This window comes from Miscanthus floridulus, chromosome 12 (genome assembly GCF_019320115.1).
Source record: "Miscanthus floridulus cultivar M001 chromosome 12, ASM1932011v1, whole genome shotgun sequence".
In the NCBI taxonomy this organism is placed as follows: domain Eukaryota; kingdom Viridiplantae; phylum Streptophyta; class Magnoliopsida; order Poales; family Poaceae; genus Miscanthus; species Miscanthus floridulus.
In genome coordinates, this window is record NC_089591.1 from 80145411 (window position 1) to 80166163 (window position 20753).

Sequence of the window (20753 nt, forward strand, 5' to 3'; positions counted from 1 at the left end):
CGTTTGGCTTATAAGCCGTACTTTTTCAAGCCAACCAACAAATTTTTTTTCTCACAGGCAAATCATCCAACAGAACTTTCAGCCATGGCTTATCAGGCAAGTGAACAGAGCTTATATTCTTCTAGACGCGAGTGGTTGCAGCTTGCCTGTGAAAGAATAGTGGACATTTGATTTTTCTTCTTCTTTTTTCTAAATTCTAAAAACAGTCCCAGAACCAGTAGCTAGCATAGGCTCGTCAGTGCGCACTAGAGTCTGGAGTCGTCGAGTGAATGCATCGCCTCCCGGCTTTTTTGACGACGGAGAAGGGAAGGGAGAACCTTGGCCTTCAAGGTACGAGCACAGGGATGATGTTGATTGGAGGAACATGTCATGTCCCAATCCCAATGCAGAGCCTTTTGGTTCAGCTCGAGCTCGGCGAACGCGCCGCGGCACCAATCGAACAAGCCGTTCCTGAACTCCCACGCGGCGAGAATCGCCACGGATCTGATGCTGCACGGTCGTGGGTTTCGATTGGACGTTCCACTGCAGGTGCCGTATTTTTATACTTTTTTCTGAAAATGCGTGCCGGCTTTTCAAAAGCCAAAATCGTCTGCAGACCTGTGCAGTTTTTTTGGAAAGTACGTACGAACTCGCTTCTTCTGTTGTGTCGCGAATATCCAAACACATGATGAGAAGATGATCGTTGATCGATCCAGGCATGGAAAGACGTCAGCAAATTCGTTCTGACCAATGGACGCGGCAGGGGAGAGCCAGTTTTGGGCCACGTGGTGATTCAGGGAATGAAATTTCTGCAACGTTGCCTCGCCGTGGCCCATGGCTAAACGGACGGACGGATGCAGGAGACTGGAGACCCAAGACCTGCGCTTAAAGTCAACTCGGCGACGGGTGCATTCAGTTCTGTCGCGGCCTCGCGGGGAGCCGGGGACACCACACTCGGTGTCCATGCAAACTATGGCAGCGACAGTACAATCCATGCACCGGCAACTTCGAGGTTCCCGGAAGCTTAGTTGTGTACGATACGATACAATCCCTCTCACACACACATTAGTACGATCACTTTCGAGCTTGGAGTAACCAAGCGCCACCGCTGTACGCAGTAACGATATCAGTATCACTTTCTCGATCGCTTCCACTGGCAACAGTGCCGCCAGCGCCACAAGTCAGTCAGTCAAGATGCCACAGCCATGCACGCTGCCGATCGGAAGCGGACGAAGACCCGGCAAATTCGAGAAGTCGTCGCGGCCACCGGTGGGCGCGGGACCCCGTCAAGCGGGCTGGCTGGCTGGGGCGCGACGCGACGCGGCGCGATCTCCTTTGGCGGCTGCGTTTCCACTTGCACGCGGCAGGGCAACGCCGCAACGGCCTCCCTGAGACCCAGACCCCCCCTGGCCACCACCCACCCACCCACCACGCGCGGCGCGGACGAGTCCAAGCAGCAGCAAGCACCGGGAGCGGACCGAGCGAACAGAGAAAAATAGATAATTCCTCGCGACGTCATCACCGGCTTTCTTAACGGCTTTTAGCCCACTGATCCGGCCAGCGCGTCCGTCGTCACGCGATCGCCCGCCCAGGCCAGCCACCTTGCCTTCGTCGCGGCTTCCTTGGCCTGGCCCGGCGCCCTTGGTTGCCCACGGCCCCACGCGCGACGCCGCTCCCGTCCGGCTCGGCACGGAGCAAACGAAATCATCGGTCCGCGACCGGGGCTGTCGATGCGCCCGCCAGGCGCCCAGTGGGCAGTGGCCCAGACCCCAGTGTGGGGCCCTGCCGAGTGCCGCCCGCCCGCACGCGCCGGTCTATAAATCCGGGTCGCCTTCGGGCTTCTTTGCTGCCCCCATCCAATCCAAGTACACACCCATCGGATTCACCGCCGAGGCAGGCAGGCAGGCAGAGGAGAACACATCCACGGCCATTTCCGCCCCCGCAGCTCGGACTGTCGGACATAGCCAAGGCCCAAGGCACAGCCGGCTGCTCTCGGTCTCGCTTCCGCGCGCTAGCTAGGAGCCTAGGAGGAGGACTCGAGGAGGATCGGTTTCGCCATGGCCGACAAGGTAAACCAATCGCCTCAGAATTCTCGCTCGATTCGCACCGATTTTGGTGTTTCCATTTCCGTGTGTATGGCCCGGGGTTTTAACGGGGTTCATCGCCGCTCGTCGTGGCGCAGAAAGTGGTGCTGAAGCTGGACCTGCACGACAACAAGGACAAGCAGAAGGTGCTCAAGGCGGTCTCCACTCTCCACGGTACTTACTTCACAGTTCACTCCTCTGCTCTGCCCTGCTTCCCTCCCCCCTCTCTTCCGTCACCGTCACGGAGGCCGCCGCCGGCACCATCCGTGTCCTGCAGAACCGCGACCTGGAGGCTGGAGCGGGGGCAGGCTTTTCAGTTCGTAACGAGTGAGTTCATGTCCGATCGAATTCTCATCATATCTGACGGCCGCAACCCCACACGCGCAGGTATCGACTCCGTCTCCGTGGACATGAAGGATTCCAAGCTGACGGTGATCGGGCTGGTCGACCCCGTCGACGTCGTGGCCAGGCTGCGCAAGGTCGGCTCCGCCACCATCGTCTCCGTCGGCCCGGCCAAGGAGGAGAAGAAGGGCGACAAGAAAGACGGCGACAAGAAGGATGGCGACAAGAAGGACGGCGACAAGAAGCCGCCGCCGCCGGTCGTGTTGTACCCGCACCAGTGGTACCCCTACGCCGCCGCGCAGTACCAACCCCACCCGTACCCACCCCAGTACGTCGTCCACAGCGCCGAGGAGGACCCCAACTCCTGCGTCATCTGTTGATGCAGCCGCGCAGGCTCCGTCTTCTTTTTGTAAAATCTCTGTGTAGTTGGCCTACCTCAGGCACGATCGACCGCCACTTCATCGGTGATCGCCGGGACCGGGACAGGTTGTGGTGGTTGGCTGCTCTGCTCATCTCTATCCTGGGCCTGGCGTAGGGTTGGTCGTTGGCCCGTCCGCAGGTCGTTATACGACGGCTAGAACAATTATTATACAGGCGATCCCAAGTCTCCAAGACTAGTTATTGGGGGGTTTCAGCAGGCTGCTGATCTGATCAGCGTGACTGTGTACTGTGCATAGAATATATGTGATTTTTGTCCTTGCTATTTGGGTGTTTGAGGCATGAAAAAACTATATACATAGAGATATCTTTAAAGATTAACCTTGTAAAATATAAGTTGCAGATGTCCTGACGATGATACCGATGGTCTCGAACGATCTGGAAGTAGGATCGATGAACTGAACATGGGGCATATATATGACGATATTGTAATCATAAAATGGTTGGCATCTGAACCATATATAAATAAATAAATGTTCAGTTTGACGGTAAAGATCGAATTTTTCTTTTTTTAAAGAGCCAAGTTACCATAGATGGGCGTTGGACTACTTAAATAGCCAACTACTGTGCACCTTAGACCATTTTTTAGGGGAGAGTTTTGTATTGTATTTAATATTTCCCTGACATGTAAAATAAAATTGAAACATGAATGAAACAATCCGTCTTAATGCACAACTTTATTTTATTATTTTATAGACATTTAATTTCATGACTTGTGTAGAGTTGGAAATTAGAACCCGAGCCAATAGAGTTTCAATTCTTCCCTTTCTTCTTAAACACGTCGTGGTGTCAATAAAAATATTTATGCCACAGACTATTAAATGCAGATAAAATTCTTACCGAGATTGACCTTATAATAATTATTCATGATTTGTGATGACAACCGTAGCACGAAGCTATGGACACACAGAATCACACACATGAATGCGTGTCAGGGTACGAAAGACATGGTGAGGAAGTAGCTTCTGATGAAGCAAAAAATGTTGGTTTGGTAGTTATGCGGTGGGCAATCGGATTAGGCGCAACAAAAACAATTTACTAAACTCCAAATGATGCAAACAATCTGAAGCTACATTTCCAATCGATTTGAGTCGCTGCTGCTCCATTTATTAGGCGTCCGACTCCTAGTGGACCACGGAAATGATGTCCATTTCGACTGGAACCCAAGCACCGGTCCCAGTGGCCAGTGACCCGAGGCGAGTGTACCAGGCTACCACCAGCAGTCCGGCCGGTAGCACAGCAGCTGACCGGCCACCAGGCCAGTGCCAACTGCCAGGAGCCCTCGGCCACGTCAACTGGCGCGCGAGCCACACACCAACGCACGCGACGCGACGATTATCCTGACTCGGTTCGCCTCCCCTTCCCTCTGCCGTCCTCGCTCCCGGCCGTCCGTGCCGAAAGCATCTGGTGGGCTGGTGGCTTCCGCTTCCTCCCCCCCACCTCGTCTCGGCCGGCCGTGTCCGCGCATATGTAGCGCGCCCGCCACCGACCCCTCCGCACGCCACTGTCCGCGGGGCGATCACCGACCAACCCCATCCACCTCCCTCCCTCGCTCCCTCGACCGACCCAGACCAGACCAGCGCGCGCATGGCGATGCTGCTCCGCAAGGTGTGGGACTCCGTGCTGGCGCGCGCCGCGGCGCCGGGTGCCGACCCGCCGCCGGGGTCCCCGCGGGCCCGCCGCGCGCATGCGCAGCGCGCGGAGCAGTTCCAGTACCAGTACCACGGCTCGCTGTCGCTGGGCGCGCTCGACGCCGTCCCCACCGACGTGCTCGCCCAGATCCTGCGCCTGCTGGGCCCGCTCGACGCTGCGCGCTCCAGCGCCGTCTGCCGCGCCTGGCGCGTCCTCGCCTCCGACAACGGCCTCTGGGCCTTCTTCCTCCGCCTCGGCCCCGAGCCCTGGGACCTCGTCGTCTTCGCCGAGACGCACCTCGCCGCCGGCCCCGTCTCGCACCCGTGGTGCGTGCCGTTCTCGCCACTCGCTTTACCTTCTCGTCGCAGTGCTTAATTCTGCCCCGTCCGCGCTCGGTGTTGTGCCTGATATCGCTTGGCATTTTGTAGGCTGTACTACGATAGCTCGCCGCAGCTCTCGTTTAAGCAGATCTACGGTCTCCGAGCGGTGGTCCCGGGTACTCTCATAGTGGATGGTAAGATATAAGCATAATCCTGACATGTCCAATTTTACTTTCAATTAGATGCCCAGCGCTTGCTCAATCAAAACAAATATTCGGGAAACTATTGAATGAAGTAAACCTTTGATGTTTGGATTGTTGCCTAATTGACTAAGTATTTCTGCATAACAAAATGGATGGTAGTTCTGTTTGTACACCTTCAGTTACTAGGAAAGCTTACTGTACTAGAATACTCTACATTTTATATCTGTAAAAGATTGCCATAGTACTACGATCAAATTTAACTCTTTACATGTGCTATGGAATGCAACTTTTCTTCTTTTTATTCTTTGTCTGCTGCTGTAACCTCAGTTCTTGGTGTGTCCTCTCTGTTTCTTTTATTGAAGGTGGATCTGGGTATTGCAAGTATGGCTGGAGCAAGTACGCTGCTCCTTCTGGGCGTTGTGCTACATTCTTGGTAAGCTGTGGTGATCGGTGGCAAGGGTCACATCTTAAAGGCACATGATGCCCATGAATATTGTGATGACCAATGCTAACTTACTATCTCAAGATTGGTGTTAACTGAATCATCAGAGCACAAAGAGATGTTGCTATTTTCTATGCCTGTTGTGATTATCATGCAGGAATTTGGTAACATTGAAGCACCTATGTATGCAAGGCTTCGTCACTTCTTCTCTACAATCTATACGAGGTTTGAAATTACATCTCGCTTCCACAGTACCACGTTTTTCTTTTTGGTTAGTACAGCAAATTTGTCCAGTATGTCCTTTTCGTGTGTTAAAAGGGAATTTTATCAACAATACTAGTGGGCATTGCCGCATTGGGTGAATTCATATCGAGCACCTTTTGCTATGTCTATGAAAACTTAGGCTGATTAAGCTGTGTACTGTCTAAACAATTCACCATCTCTAGCTTTTCACGTCAGCATGAATGTCCATTGCTATTCTACGACGTGTGCTCATTTATATTTCAGCTTGCATGCTTGCTGTTGATTTCACATGCTAGGAGATAGTTCTTTCATAATGCTTTGTATTTTCAATTATCTACGATAGAAAAATTATGTGGGTGACACTCTGGTGTTCCAGCATCCTTTGCCCTATTGGGATATACAGATATGTATTCAACACAAAATTCTAGTATATTCGAAGATTGCTGTTTATTGTAATCTCTTACCCAAAAGAAGCTGACAAATGAAAGATGAAAAGTTTACTTTAGTTTATTTTTTTCGCCTCTGTTTTGGTTTGAAGTCGACTGGAGCTTGAGCCTTGAGGTTTATTAAGGACTTATTTTTACCTGATGGACCATCTGTTGTGATGTTTAGTGTAAATTGTTTGCTCTTTTTCATTGTATTATACATCTTATTCTTGACTTTTACAGGATGCAAATAAAGCCTTCGACTCAACCAGTTATTGTTGTCCTTCCACTGTGTCACTCTGATGGTTTGAGTTATTGTATTCTTACTTGACCCAACTTCCTAGTTTACCGTCCTGCATTTTGACCATGTTACTTGACTGAACTTTCTATTTGTCACAGATACCCAGTCTGCTAGGGCCTCAAGAAAGCAATACAAGGAGACGTTGTACTCTGTCTTGTTTGACATGAATGTTCCTGCTGTTTGTGCTGTTGATCAAGTATGCATTATTGCATTATTTGATTACTAGTTAAACCAACAGGATTCCCCTACCTCATGTTTTATATTTAATCAGTCATTGTTCCTTTCCTGAAACACTTTTGTCCTAATGATTTCGCTTTCGTGAATTAATTCGTGTAATTGAACCACATCAGAACCATGGGTTTTAGTCAAAGCCTGAGCTATCCAACTGAGAGCTCCGTGTTTGAATAGTGTATTCAGTATCACATATTAATGTAGACATGACATCTTTCTTCATGGCCCAAGTGTCAAATATTGTTTGATGTTCAATTCTTCACACTTTGTGTGTCCTTCATTAACATGACATATTTAAAAACTATCTTTGAGTACACTTTCATGAGCAATGAGCTCACTGGCATTTGGTTTCCAGGCAGTTCTATCTTTGTATGCTTCTAAACGGACCTCTGGTATTGTTGTGCACATTGGATTCAATACAACTTCTGTTGTTCCCAGTAAGTAATTGTCCATATCTATATTATTAAGGTTTTTCAAGTATTTATTGTGTGTTCTTGTCAGTTTGTGGAACATTAGTCATGCTGTTTGGTGTCTGCATCTTTCAGCTGCACATATCAATGTCATTTACATTTCACCATTCTGATAATATATTAATATGTTTTGAACAGTCTTTCAAGGTAGGGTGATGTATGAGATAGGTGTTGAGACTGTAGGGCAAGGTGCCCTTAAACTCACTGGATTTCTCAAGGAGTTAATGCAGCGGAGAAATATATCCTGTGAGTCACTGTACACTGTTCGAGCCATCAAGGAGGTAAAATTTGTTTATGCTGCAATGCTAAAGTTGTTTGGAGTACAGACATTTCTTTTAAGAATCTCACTAATATCTACAGACAAGCTAATTGTATTTAGAACGAAGCTTATCTCTGGCTTCTGACTCTGCCTCTCTTTCTCTCTCATGTAAAGAAACTTTGCTACGTAGCCGCTGATTATGAAGCTGAATTACGTAAAGATACACAAGCGTCCTGCGAGGTTGATGGTGAAGGGTGGTTCACTCTGTCAGAAGAGAGATTCAAGACTCCAGAAATTCTATTTCAGCCCCATATGGGAGGAATGTACGGAATATTCAGATATTGCTTGATTTGCGCTTTCATAACAGTTTAGTTATGGTTGCTCAATATTGATCTTGCACTTGCAGGCGTGCTATGGGCTTGCATAAAGCAGTAGCTCTATGTATGGATCACTGCTATACTTCAGGAACGGTTGGTGATGACAGCTGGTACAAGACGGTCATTTTAGCTGGTGGATCGTCATGCTTGCCTGGTTTACCAGGTATTTTTCCTATGCATATTAGGGCTGATATACTCTTTAGATATTACTTAGTATCAAAAAGAAAGTGGAATAATAATGGCTAATGCTAATTATTCTAGATCTTATTTATTTCGGTGACTCTGACGAATATCATGTAATACAACAGAGAGGCTGGAGAAAGAGCTTCACCAATTTCTTCCACCTTATATCTCAGAAGGAATAAGAGTACTCCCCCCTTCATTTGGCACTGATTCTGCCTGGTTTGGTGCAAAGATGATTAGCAATGTAAGGACATGGAACCTTGATCTTTTCTGTGTTAAATTCAATTTCAACATTCATGTTAATTTCACTCGCTGATGGCTGCTTTAACTTTAGGTGAGTACTTTCACTGAGGCATGGTGTGTAAAGAAGAAACAATTCCGCCAGAAGACACGGCGGAATGGTCCATTGTTTATGAATTCCTGGTGATAAAAATTTCAGACACAAGTCGGGAGTAAAAAGAATTATGAAACATGGAGTTCCTCCACGCATCGAAGTATGGTACACGACATCCAGTCCATGCTCCACGGAGCCTCCACCAGTATATAAAAGAATGAGCATTCACGCCCACAATATGTATATATGGATTATGAGCAAATGCATCATTCGGTATTGTTGTTATAGGATGTTTTGGTAAGTTCATTGTGGTTATAGGATGTCAGCAAAAGCGCAGGAATTGTCTCGATGTTCAGCGGAACAATAGTCTCTGTTTATAGTTATATGTCTCATGAAGTTTGGTATAGTTCTAAATGTTGTAAAACATTTTGTAAATGAGATGATATTTTTTTTATTGCTGATGCAACTGTGATGCATGTTGTTCATCGATTTGGTAATGATTGGAGCTTGCAGTCAGTTCTAGGTGGGGTTGGGGAAGGCTGAATACACCCTCCGTTTTGAAATACAAAGAATCCAAATTTCTTCTTAAGTCAAAACTATTCTAACTTTGATCAAGCTTATAGAAAAGGAGAAGAATATTTATGACATCATTGTAATGTATATGTATAATTTCATAATAATGTACCTCTTTGTGGTAGATATTAATACTCTCTATAAACTTGATATTAAGGCAGTTCCAATTCGGAAACTATGAGGCTACATATTTTCAATAGCTCCTTCAAAATGAAATTTTATTCAATCAATGTTTTCTTCTATCATCCATCTATCCATCTATTACATCTATTCATATCTTGGTTAGTGCCCTTCTATCATCATCTATTCATATCTTGGTTAGTGCCCTTATACAGGGTTCACTCCCTGTCATATTGCTGAATTCATACTCCATCAGTCCATCGAAGTTAACTATAATAAGCCTATAATCCCTAAAACCTGTTCGGCTGTTCCACCCGAGGAGGTTAAAAGTAATTGCAACTTTTCTTCTGCCATATGCTAAGCTAAAAGCAACTTCTTACACAGTGATGACAACTTTAGAGCATAATTGCAACTTGAATTCTTCTGCCATATGCTAAGCTAAAAGCAACTTCTCACAGTGATGACTAACTTTAGAGCACCTCCAAGAGTTCTTCAAGAGTCTTTGTAAAATTTTAACTTTGTACCCTCCAATAATTTTTCTATACATAAGTTTTTCTATAGGTTGAAAGCCATTCTCGCTGAGGCCTCGTCCGTTTTGGCCCGGAACGCGGCCTGATCCGCCCGGATTGACATGGCCCGGTTCGAAGTCAGGTCGGGTCAGGATTGGTCGTTCGGTTAGATACGGCCCGGAAAGGAAACTGGCTAGGTTTGGCCATTCCGCTTTCTCCACGGCCCGGAACAAAGCCACACCCTACCCTCCGGATCGGATCCTGGAGGGAGGCGGCGCGAGGTACGACGCGAGAACCAGAGGCGAGGCGACCACGAGCTCCCGCAGTGGAGGCGATGGCAGGGCGGCGCGAGGCGACGGCGACGGCGACGCCATCAACTCCAACCGTACGTCCTTCCCCTTCCTCATCCTTCTCGCCGGTGATCCCCTCGCTCTCCCCTTCGTCCTCGTCATCTCTCCCTCTAGGGTTCTTGATCCTAGACGACGAGCACGATGATCTAGTTCTAGTTGAGATCCGCGGTGCGGGTACGCAGGATATGGATTAAATTTTGCGCTAGTGAGTTCTCCTCTTCCTTCCCCTTTTTTCTCCCTGGTGCTGCCTAGGGTTCATAGTTCTTGAAGTCAAGATTCTTTTTCTTATAAAGTATTGAAGCCTCGATTGGTTAATGATGAGTTGATGCAATTGCTTGGGTGTTCTGTTTACACACTGTTCCTTGTGTTCTGATTACAAAGTCGCTAGGTGATTCCTGACAAGGGTTAGGAAATGTGGGTAGGTTCTTAGGTGGTGCTAAGTTGTTATATATGACAAATATATTGCGGTCCTAAATGAGAAGGTAGATGCCTAACATGATGCCTGTTATGTTTAATTGTGGTGCCTTCTTGCTGTATGAGTTTTGTCACCATATCCTGATATCCATGTGTCATGAGTTATGCAACTGCAAAGACAACTTATTTAGCAACTTTAGTCTGACTGAAAATTAACCATTTGATGTGAGATGCCGTATTGTTTTGTTTTGTTTTCCAAAAGAGAAAAAAGGCACTGATTGGACCAAAGACTTGTACAGGTAGCAGAGTACTAGTAGCATACTCCTCGTAGCAAAATTGAAGTTGACGTACTACAATATGTCATAATCCATGCTAGCTTATTTTGTGTTAATTGTGACCATGGTTGCTGCTGAAATGCTGCAACTTATATTTAGTTTCTGAACTTCATTATGTATCCCGTGCATGCTTGTCTTCTATTAGTATGGCGACCTGGTTACGTATATGCTTCATCCATTTTAAGTGCTGATTGTAATGGTTTAGTTCAGTTTATTAATTGATTTCATACAATTTAATTATATTCGTAAGTCTATAGTAACTGTAACTTAAATATGAGTATTGTCTGCCAGGTCAAACATATGCTTAGATCACTGTAACATGGAAGTATGATATGGATGTGAGGAAAACATTGGAAACCACCTGCTAAGCGCAAACTTCTTGTTTGAACCAAATCAGCACCATGAATACCTAGTGATTTAATTATCTGGACCTACAGTAGATGCTTACTCATATCTTGTCCATTCTATAAACGTCTGCATTGTAGAACTGGCATTTGATGTGTTTTACCATCATATGTTCGTCAGAAAACTTATTGCCATATAGTCCCTATTCTTCATTCTTATAAAAGCAAATTATTGCCACAATGTATAATAGATGCCATGTGCACTTGTGCTAATTCATGAAGATCCTAGTCACACCAGTGGTGCATCTTTATTTAGTGGAACTTATCTCTACTTGTAAAAATATTTTCATGTGCTGGTGCCACTCTGATGGTGTGGCAGCAACAGCAGTACCCAGCTGCATGAATGTGCACTTGTGCTAATTCATGAAGATGCTAGTTTCCTTTTCAAATACCCACTCTGATTTAATGCCTGTGCACTCTGATTTTCAAATGGCATCTGCAGTGTTTACTAATTTAATTTTAGCAGTACACGTTGCTTGCTTATTATACTTGTAGTGCATATAATTTAATTAACTCTTGGCTTATACATGTACTACTGTATTTTATCTATAAAAGAATTTTCTGTTCTATATTTTAGAATTTGTTGCGAGAACTCATAATCAGGAACACAATACTATGATCAGTAGGACTATTCCTATTTTGGTTAGGAGCTAGGGCTAATGGATTATATATTTTTTGGAATTGCAGTTCTCCATTAGAATTTTAGTTAGGAGCTAGGGCTAATCTAATTTGTCACTATTCTTGATTATGAATCCAAATAATATTGTCATGCCACTGGAACTGATGTTGAACTTTTTGTCTACCAGGCTCGAGAGGCTTGAGTGTGCAGGAGGTCTAAGGTCTTCATATATTTATCAACATCACTAGATAACCTAGAGTTCTTGTAACTTCTATGAGAGATTTATGTTTCCGCCTGTTCAAACTCTATTTTGTCTTGATCAAGACTGGAAGACTGAAAGGATGATGCTTATTGATCAAGACTCTATTTTTGTTTGCTACTTGTCTGCTACTTCTCCCCTCATTTCAGTCCCTTGCTTTTCATACATGTAGATAAATGTTTACTGTCAAGTTGCTATCAAACAAGTTGCTAATGTATACTGTAAGTTGCTGTCAAACAAGTGACCTTGATTTGCTGTCAAACAAGTGACCTTGATTTGCTGTCAAAAGTGTTTACGTTAAGTCGTTAAAGTTTTCATTCCTGGCTGAAACGAACAGACCTCATGTTGCAGAGTATTGATTCTTAGGCCGGATTCATTGGTGACCAGGTTTCAGTGAACCACCCGGATTCACTCGATCCGGTCTAGGAACAGAAACAGGCATGTTTTCAACCTTGCACAAACGAACGAGGCCTGATTAATACTCCATTTAGGCCCCGTTTGTTTATTTCGGAACGAGCCGTTCCCAGGGTCGTTCCGGGTCCATTTAGGTCCCGTTTGTTTATTTCGGAACGGGCCATTCACAGGGTCATTCCGGGTGGAACGGAACCGTCCATCAGCCTGTTCGTTTGGTTGTGGCTCGTCAGCCGCAACAGTATTTTTCTCTCACACAAACCGGCCAGCAATACTTCTTCACGAACCAGCAACGATACGATCCAGCCACGTCGAACCCGATTAATCACTGTGATCTGTGATCGAAACCTGGTCCCGGTCCGGCCGCTGCCGAACGAATCCGATTAATCACAGCCTCGCTAGCTTAGAAATCAAATCAAAACTCTATTGTCAAAACTCTCGTCAACTTTGGGCTAAATTTGGAGAAGTGACTATGTTGTGACTTTGCCCACTGAATTACCAATTTTTATAACCCCTGCGCTCACTAGGACAACTGGTTCTTTCATCCGGAATGAAGCAGCAGACAGATTAAAGAAACAGCAACGGACACCACGAACCATATAGAAATATGATTAACAAAGCAACATCAGATAACGGAACGGTCAGGTAGAACAGACTACCAGACACAACGGACTTCACAAACATGAGTTCAACAGGACACAATAGCCCTAAAAAGTCCATTCATACTTGCTGGGACGGAGTGACTTGACTGGTTATTTAGGTGATAACGATTTTGAGGGGTCGGCACATTCACCAGTTTGGCCAGCTTGTAGCCACACTTCTAGCCCATGGCATACTTCTGCGTCCAGGAGCGCGCAGTGGACTCATACTTGGCCCTGTCCGTCTTGTACATGTGAGCAATCTCAGGGACAAGAGGATCATCAGGGTTCGGGTCCGTGAGCAGCGAACAGATTGACAGGAGAACCTGTTAAGACAGAACAGAACAGAACTAACAGATCAGTAACAGTCAGAAATATCTTGAATATACTATTCTCAAGGAACATAGACAACATCTCATTAGCTAACTACAATGCCTCATGAAGTAATAGAAAATTCGGCCCAAAAATGTCAAGGGCGTTTGGTTAGTACTTGCATCTCAAATCATATTTGTTAAGGTGAGAGCCAAAAAGGCCTTAATTCTTCCCAACCATGTGGATTGGGGTGGATCAGGGTGCAGCCAAACAGGCCCTAAAACTCACAACATACACAATGTAGGCAATTTACCTTTGATATGGTTAAAGCAGGGCTCCACTGTTCCTTAAGGATGTCAAGGCAAATGCTGCCATTGCTGTTAATGTTCGGGTGGAAAACCTTGGTGCGAAAAGACACCTGCAAAGCATATCATCTGAACATCAGATCACTTTAACTGATTTAAGAGTTGCCATATGATATGTTGATTGAGGATGCACAATTGCAGCTCTAGGAATCATAATATACAGGTAGAGCTGGCATTAGAAACCAGAATTTAGAGAAATTACCTTTGGTGGCTTGAAAGGATAATCCGGTGGGAAGTGAATGTTCACCAAGAATACCCCACCTGCAAATGGGCTGTCCGAGGGCCCCATGATGGTAGCTTGCCAATGGAACATGTCCTCACCAACAGGACCTGACAATAAGAACAGTTAGTGCAGCTCTACGCGCAGACAGGTGACTACAAAAGTAAAACAAATTGTGACTCAATGGTGGTGGTGGTGAGGGGTTGGGGGGGAGGGTTTCCAACTGGACTGGTCTTCTGATCCCAAATGCACAGGTTCCACACCCAAACAAGAGAATATGATTGGAACAGATGGAGCAAACATCTCAATAATAGAAGCCATCACATATGCAATAGCCATATCAGACTAAACAAAGAACATCAGTATGCCTGCAAAGCTATACATGAATAAAACAAATGCAGAACACATCACAACCTTGACGGACATCCTTGCTGACAAATCATGTCATGATAAGACCCCTTGTGTTTAAGTTAACTGACCACTGATTCTACTATACATTAACTCTGTGGTTTAACTGTACTCAGACAACATATCATGTAAGGACTGATGAACTGACAATATCTCCACCAGCTTTCGAGTCTAATTGACTTCAACTCACGTGTACAGCTAAGAAAGGAAACACTGATATCATAAACTTGAGATTACGGAACATGTAAGCACAGCCAAGTAGTGCAGAATCAACCACACGGAATTTTAAAACAAGCATAATAAAGTAACCAAACCAGGGTTCTCAACAAAATAATCACGCAAAACATCACATGCGACCAACACAAGTAACTAGAGCTCTAACTGCATCAATCACAAGCCGAGGAAACAAATACCAATCTAACACATACGGACGACGCGTACATCGCAATCGCAACACAATTCCGCAAGATCTGGACACAAACCACGGAGCTAGAGAGCAAATCACCTGCGCTGCAGGAGGTGGGCGGGTCCTTCTGCAGGTCCTTCAACTCCTTCAGGATCCTCTTCGACGCCATCGATCAAACCCTAAACAAGATCCCCAAAATCCACAGATCAAATCGAACCTAGGTTAGGGCTCCACAGATCGAGCCGATCGAATCAAGGGAGGGGCCGTACCGATCGGTGCCGGGGGGATCAGGCGGGGGTGGCGCGGGTTCGTTGCAGCGGCCGCCTCCCTCTCTTCTCGGAGGCGCGCGGCGGCGACGGCGTCTCGCGGGGGCTCGGACCACAAACTGGAGGAAGCGAGGAGTCGGGGGAATTGGGTCGGGGTTGCCCGTGGGGTCGTTTTATATGGCGACGGGCGGACGTGGGCCGTCCGATCGCGGATCCGCGGGCGCCGACGACTCGCGTGATGCTTACGCGGGACGCGCAAAGGGGGGTCGCCTCTCGGTGCTTTCCGGGTTTCTTTTGCGGAAGAAAAGGGGTGAAAAATCATTGCCCTGATCGGTCACGGTTTGATGAGATGTGTTGGAATGACACGCTTTTGGTGCACATGGATCTCCTGTAAAACTTTGGCCCGCTCTACGGACATACGGCTCCTCTATTTGCTTTCGTGTAGGCTAGTACTCAATCCGTTACAAATATTATAAAATATTTGACTTTTAAGATATGTTTTTTCATTATGTATCTAGCCATAATATATACGTAAATACATAGTAAAAACTACGAATCTGAAAAAGCTAAAGCATCTTATAATTTATGCTCCCTTCATTCCAAATTATAAGATATTTTAGTTTTCCTTTATACATTAGTTTTCTATGTATCTAGATATAATGTATATTAAGTGTATAGGAAAAACTATGTATAAAAAAATCATATGTCTTATATTTGAATAAAATGGAGGAAGTATAATAGAGGGAGTACTATATAGTGGATGAAATCGATCAAAATAAACCGAAAAAACTAAAAGAGGTGATGAAATTGAGCTTTAGGTTACTCCGGCTTTGTTACAATACTATTGTAGTTTTAGAGACAGAGCTGAAAGGCGTCCTTTCAAACCAAGCCTTTTGTGAGTTTTTTTTTCATGGAATAGATACGATCCTCATGTCCACAAATACATGTAGGATTTATCGTGCCACTAAAACAACAATTAGTCATAAATGTAAGCATAGCACCAAGTCAAAACTTAAACTCGGCTAAGTTCCATTGAAAGATTCGTAGTTACAACTTACAAGGTTTATCATGATATTTGTAATTCGCAAAGAAAGCGTAAGGATGCTAGGATCATGACCTGATTCAAAAGCAAATTTGAAACACGAGCTAGAAAGGAGAACCGAACATTGGCACAGGTGGTTAACCGTAATGGTTCCACCCTGCTAACTAGACCAGGGACCAAAAGCCCTATGTTTAGCGTTACATGTGGCTAATATTTTTTTCAGTCGATATTCGATAGTGAGATCTGTAGCGACTTCAACAATGTTAACATATGTAGATCCAATATGTCTAGGCGTCCATAAGTGTATATTGAGTGCATGAATATGCAACCGATATGCTCCGGACAATATTTCAAAAGAAATAAACAAAAATACAAGACTTATTCCTACCATATTGCAAGTTTCATTGGCTACTTTTGTTTTTCAAATCCAAATTATACTAGCACTCTTAAGCACGTCCAATTGCCATGTGCCTTTTTATCCATTAGACTATCCTAAAATCATGTATCTTTTGGACAAAATAAACAAAACGAGCTACAACCTTAAAGGGCCGAACTGTAAAATATAGGCGTCTTAGTATTTTTATAATGGTACTTTTCAAAATTTAATTAAATTTATAGAAAAATATTCCTATGTATAAGAAGAGTAAACGCTCAACAAAGATATATTAGCTTGATGTTATAGTTGTTGGCGTATTTTCTATAAATATATAGTTATAATTACATATAAAACAAGACACATTTTGCAACACAATTTGAGTACTCAAATGGTTACTCTCGTTTTCTTAATCTTCAACACAAGTTTCCCAAGAGTAAAACGAGCTACAACCTTAAAGGGCCGAACTGTAAAAGTGGCAAAGAAAACTGCCGCAGTGCCGCTTCCCGGTGCTGCCGTCACGCTACTAGCCCGCTTGGGATGTCGGCCAGCCATGGCGGCGGGCCGCCGCCTCCTCCATCTTCTGCCGGGGCTGGAGCTATGCCTGCGGTCCGTGCGCTTACCCTCCTCTCTCCGTCGCGGTACCTACCTCTCTACCCTGACCCCACGCCGCCGCCCAACTCCTACTGATTTCTCTGCCCCCAAATTCACAAACTTTCGCTTCTTTTGCAGGGCAGATGGGATGGCTCGTTGCTGGCGCGAGCCTCCGCGCCGGAAGCTTGTGACCTTCCGGCAAGGTGCTTTCGAAGAGGGGAATGCAGGTGAGGCGTTGATGATGCTACAGAAGTGGTCTTCAATTTGGTGCTCTCTAGACCATTTTGGTTTAATTTAGCTGATTTGGTTGTTGGCTTCTTGCCGCTTGCCGGGCAGCGAGGGATAAGGCTGTGCCGATTCCAGATGAACTGCTCGGCCATTGCAAGGATGCCAATGGCAGGGCCCTAGACCTAGAGCCCATTGGAAAGAACTCTGCCAATGAGTCTCTGCAATTTTCTTTCGAAGAGGAGGAGAGTGACGACGTGGTGTGCGAAATTAGCGAAAGCTTGGTGCGAGATGTGGAGAAGGCTGGAATTGAATTGCTTGCTGCCAGGTGAGAACCGATGAATGATTCCCACCTATAGATGTTTATGGGATTTTCCTGAAACTCTGTCGGTAGCAACATGTGTTTTACTGAATGTTTTTGTTCTATTTCACTCTGTAGTATGAACTGGGTATCGAGCATAAATGAATAGTCTGCTGATCACACACACATACAAATGCACTTGTCTGAAGTCTGAACCAAGTGAATGTTTTTCTTGTTGCTGCCAGCGAAATCCACGGATTTTCTCAATTTCTGACATGATGGCTTTGTCTTAGCATCCATAGTCTAATGGAATTTTGTGTGCTATGCATTCAGGCCATTGGATTTTACTTGTTTTTGGCCTAATCTTGTTGTCACTGTTGAGAATGAACACTGAAATATGCCTTGTTTCTCCTGAGCAGAGCTTTCACTGTTTCTGAGCTTAGGAAGAAACTACGAAGTAAGAAGTATCCTTTTGATACAATTGATGCTGTGATTGCTAATTTCAAGTCAATGTAAGACTGGTTTCTTTTTGCTTACGGTCACACTATTAAAATTACAACTCTTCATTTATGGAATAGAGGTGGTAGAACTATCATTGTCAATTTTTACAACCCGTGTAGCGTAAGCCCCCAAATTTTGTAGAGGGCATTTGTATTTTGTATTTCCAGATTTTTAGTGTTAGATCTAACCAATACCTGTTGCTGATATAACAAGGCATTAGACATTAATATTTAGTTCTAAGAACATCACTCGTTTTGCTATGCCTGTGCTCATATTATTTTTAATGTCTTGAATTTTACTTCTGAAGGGGTTTGTTGAATGATGGTTTTTATGCTGAATCATTTTCGCAATCCCGGTGGCTATCATCAACATGGGGTCCAAGGCGAATAAAACAGGTCAGTGTTTTCTCTCTCCTCTCCCTTGCTGTTTTTCTGAATGAACTGTTGGCACATGTGGCCCTCCTTTATTACAAAAAACCGTTTCATGTTCTGTGACTGTGGGTGGTGAATTCCCCTGAGTTGTCTCCATAAATCTCCATATCTAAAGTCTGTCCAAAGAGGTGAAAGAAAAGTTACTTTGCAAAGGAACTTTATATTCTTATGCCTTCCAATTTCATGTTCTGTGAATGGTGAATTCCCCTGAGCTGACTCCAGAAATTCCTAGTGTAAGATTTGATAATGTCCATATCTAAAGTTCGCCCAATGAGGCAAAAGAAAAGTTACTTTGCAAAGGAACTTTATATTCTCATGCCTTCGGATAGTATATTTGTGATGCCTGATTTTGCTCTTGTCGTTATTTGATTCTGTGCTTTGCATCTCCCTGTTAAATTCATAAATAAAATATTTTGTAATTGACATCACCTGCCCTCAAATTAGGCACTTCGCCAAAAGGGTGTGCCAGAGGCAGAAGTAGATCAGGCAACAAGAAGAGTGTTCCAGGATGGTCACGGCCATGGAAAAGAGGCAACGTTTGGCATATCTGAAGCTTCCATGGATCATCTGTTTGCTCAGGCATCCAAACAGTGGCAGCGCGGGCAAAGCTTGACCCTGGAGAATCGCTGTGCGCACATTGTGAGGTGGCTTCAGTACCGGGGCTTCAACTGGGCTGTGACCAATTCCATTATCAGGAGGCTGGAGGCTCAGCGCCCACCCTGACTCTTCTGCTTTGCAAGTTAGTTTGGTATATGTTTTTTTTTTCCTAATTAAATGTTCAGTCAACAGTGGGACAAGAATACAAGACCTATTGCTTTGACATCCTAATTCAGATATTCCAGTTTGGAAAATACGAATGTGAAATCTGACTAGATGAATAGTGATGAACACCTTAAGCTCAAACTGAGAAGTTCAGGTGGGCGCCTATGCCTCACCTTCTGTTCTTTTGGTCAGTTTTTTATTGATGGAAACTGTGAAATGAAGTATGGACCATGTTGATGATCAGAGAACACAGGGAACAAGTTCATACACACCGAGTCATTGGCAAACGATGAGAATCATAAATAAATTCAACAAAAAGATATATAATAGTACAATGGTATGTTAATTAACATTTTTGTATGCAAAATGCACTGGTAACATCATTAATTATTCAGAAAACAGATAAAACAAAAAGATTTCAGTAAGCGTTAAGTATCGCCAGCTCTATTCGATGCTTGTTGATAACTCATTGTACCCAACGACACAAGGAGGAATAGAGGACATCAGGACAATGCTCAGTTGTTCACTGCTGCCACAACGAATCATTTCGCGCCATCGCCTCTCATGCGTCGGCCGTGCTGGGACCGTCTGATGGGCTGGAGGCGCTTGGCGCCTCCGCGGGAGCACCGGCCGGGCTGGGCGCCGACGCCGACCCGCTTGGCGCCTCTGAGCTCGATGTGGAGGAGCTCGAGGCGCTGTCGGCGGCGTTGGCCAATGGCGCCACGGCCCGCGGCGGCCAGGAGGATGACGATGAGCGCGAGAGCACGGGCCACGGCAAGCTTGGTGTGTTGCTAGCACTTGTGACTGAGCTGCGGCGTTGGTGTGTGTGTATGCGCGGTGCTGGCGCTTGCGTTCTTGCTGCGGTGGTGACGGGAGGGAGGGTGATTCCCGGCGGGTTTTAGACGCGGGGCTGGTGGCTATTTTCGGGTGGCGCATTGGGAGGAATCGCTTCGCGCTGGCATGTCCCAGGCTGTGGCACGTCGCCATACTTGCCCGATGAGGGCCTGGCCGTTTTTAGACATCGGCCGGTGGATGTGACGTGTGGCGAGTTTTTCATAGGCTTGTTCCGCTCATGCTTGGAGAGTGGAGTACGTGCGAAAAGTTCATTGGGAATACTCTTCGGAGCTCCATGGATGATGGATCACCTGTTTGCTCGGGCGTCTAGACAGTGGCCAGAGGCAAAGCCCTGGATTGGTTTAAGGAACTGCAATCAGTTTAAGCCCCTTTAGAATGTAGAAATCATCAATTTATTTTCACAGAAAAATACAGAAAAGGGGGACAAGAAGAAGAAGAACCCCGACCAAGATGTGGAAGAAGACTAATCTGTCATGGTTGAGTTCTTGGAGCTCTTCTTTTGTGTTATCACATCCAGGTGCTTGCCCTCTTTGTTATAATGAAGGCAGTCAAGCTCTTAAACAGTGGTACAAACCCCCCCTCAATTTATCAATGAATCCAAACAAATCTTCGAAGGTGCTTTGCTGGAATGTCCCCCCTCAATTTATCAATGAATCCAAACAAATCTTCGAAGGTGCTTTGCTGGAATGTAAGAGGATTGAACTCAGATAAGAAGTGGAACTCTATAAGGGACAAATTCCTAAGAACGGGTCTTACAATCTTATGCATGTACAGATTCAGCCACAGTTGTATTAACC

General features: G+C 45.3%; 4 protein-coding genes across 8 annotated transcripts; 3 read left to right on the forward strand and 1 right to left on the reverse strand.

Moving 5' to 3' along the window:
* The first annotated feature begins 1814 nt into the window (after window positions 1-1814).
* LOC136497903 (heavy metal-associated isoprenylated plant protein 39-like) lies at window positions 1815-3164 on the forward strand. The gene is made up of 3 exons (XM_066493799.1): window positions 1815-2048; window positions 2162-2237; window positions 2451-3164. The coding sequence occupies exons 1-3, from the start codon at window positions 2037-2039 to the stop codon at window positions 2783-2785; spliced, it is 423 nt and encodes a 140-aa protein (XP_066349896.1). The 5' UTR covers window positions 1815-2036; the 3' UTR covers window positions 2786-3164.
* Window positions 3165-4143: 979 nt separating this feature from the next.
* Window positions 4144-8748, forward strand: LOC136497902 (actin-related protein 8). Of its 4 annotated transcripts, none has more exons than XM_066493794.1 (12): window positions 4144-4801; window positions 4904-4989; window positions 5361-5431; window positions 5598-5665; window positions 6352-6425; window positions 6508-6605; window positions 6996-7077; window positions 7249-7391; window positions 7544-7692; window positions 7776-7909; window positions 8055-8173; window positions 8264-8748. In XM_066493794.1, exons 1-12 carry the CDS (start codon window positions 4431-4433, stop codon window positions 8354-8356), a joined length of 1488 nt encoding a protein of 495 aa, XP_066349891.1. In that variant the 5' UTR covers window positions 4144-4430; the 3' UTR covers window positions 8357-8748. The 4 variants fall into 4 exon arrangements, with proteins under 4 accessions (XP_066349891.1, XP_066349892.1, XP_066349894.1 ...); XM_066493795.1 differs by having other exon boundaries at window positions 4145-4801; window positions 6352-6419; XM_066493797.1 differs by having other exon boundaries at window positions 4148-4801; window positions 6352-6413.
* Window positions 8749-12841: 4093 nt separating this feature from the next.
* Window positions 12842-15033, reverse strand: LOC136497905 (ubiquitin-conjugating enzyme E2 28). Its single transcript, XM_066493801.1, has 5 exons — window positions 14876-15033; window positions 14706-14785; window positions 13775-13902; window positions 13521-13625; window positions 12842-13221 (listed from the first exon to the last, which is right to left on the reverse strand). Exons 2-5 carry the CDS (start codon window positions 14773-14775, stop codon window positions 13078-13080), a joined length of 447 nt encoding a protein of 148 aa, XP_066349898.1. The 5' UTR covers window positions 14776-14785; window positions 14876-15033; the 3' UTR covers window positions 12842-13077.
* Window positions 15034-16798: 1765 nt separating this feature from the next.
* On the forward strand, window positions 16799-19361 carry LOC136497832 (uncharacterized). Of its 2 annotated transcripts, XM_066493698.1 has the most exons (6): window positions 16799-16928; window positions 17020-17108; window positions 17218-17434; window positions 17827-17919; window positions 18216-18303; window positions 18784-19361. In XM_066493698.1, exons 1-6 carry the CDS (start codon window positions 16828-16830, stop codon window positions 19060-19062), a joined length of 867 nt encoding a protein of 288 aa, XP_066349795.1. In that variant the 5' UTR covers window positions 16799-16827; the 3' UTR covers window positions 19063-19361. The 2 variants fall into 2 exon arrangements, with proteins under 2 accessions (XP_066349795.1, XP_066349797.1); XM_066493700.1 differs by lacking the exon at window positions 17827-17919.
* Window positions 19362-20753: the final 1392 nt, after the last annotated feature.

What these genes read in the sequence shown, in the direction of transcription:
- LOC136497903 (XM_066493799.1), top strand. An exon ending in GGCGGTCTCCACTCTCCACG is followed by an intron (nt 2,238 to 2,450) that starts GTACTTACTTCA and finishes CCACACGCGCAG; the next exon opens with GTATCGACTCCGTCTCCGTG.
- LOC136497902 (XM_066493794.1), top strand. Translation starts at nt 4,431, where the DNA reads ATGGCGATGCTGCTCCGCAAGGTGTGGGACTCCGTGCTGGCGCGCGCC. An exon ending in GGCCCCGTCTCGCACCCGTG is followed by an intron (nt 4,802 to 4,903) that starts GTGCGTGCCGTT and finishes GGCATTTTGTAG; the next exon opens with GCTGTACTACGATAGCTCGC. An exon ending in CTGTTTGTGCTGTTGATCAA is followed by an intron (nt 6,606 to 6,995) that starts GTATGCATTATT and finishes TTTGGTTTCCAG; the next exon opens with GCAGTTCTATCTTTGTATGC.
- LOC136497905 (XM_066493801.1), bottom strand. Translation starts at nt 14,775, where the DNA reads ATGGCGTCGAAGAGGATCCTGAAGGAGTTGAAGGACCTGCAGAAGGAC. An exon ending in GCCCACCTCCTGCAGCGCAG is followed by an intron (nt 13,903 to 14,705) that starts GTGATTTGCTCT and finishes TCTTATTGTCAG; the next exon opens with GTCCTGTTGGTGAGGACATG. An exon ending in ATCCTTTCAAGCCACCAAAG is followed by an intron (nt 13,626 to 13,774) that starts GTAATTTCTCTA and finishes TATGCTTTGCAG; the next exon opens with GTGTCTTTTCGCACCAAGGT.
- LOC136497832 (XM_066493698.1), top strand. Translation starts at nt 16,828, where the DNA reads ATGTCGGCCAGCCATGGCGGCGGGCCGCCGCCTCCTCCATCTTCTGCC. An exon ending in ATTGAATTGCTTGCTGCCAG is followed by an intron (nt 17,435 to 17,826) that starts GTGAGAACCGAT and finishes TCTCCTGAGCAG; the next exon opens with AGCTTTCACTGTTTCTGAGC. An exon ending in GTCCAAGGCGAATAAAACAG is followed by an intron (nt 18,304 to 18,783) that starts GTCAGTGTTTTC and finishes CCCTCAAATTAG; the next exon opens with GCACTTCGCCAAAAGGGTGT.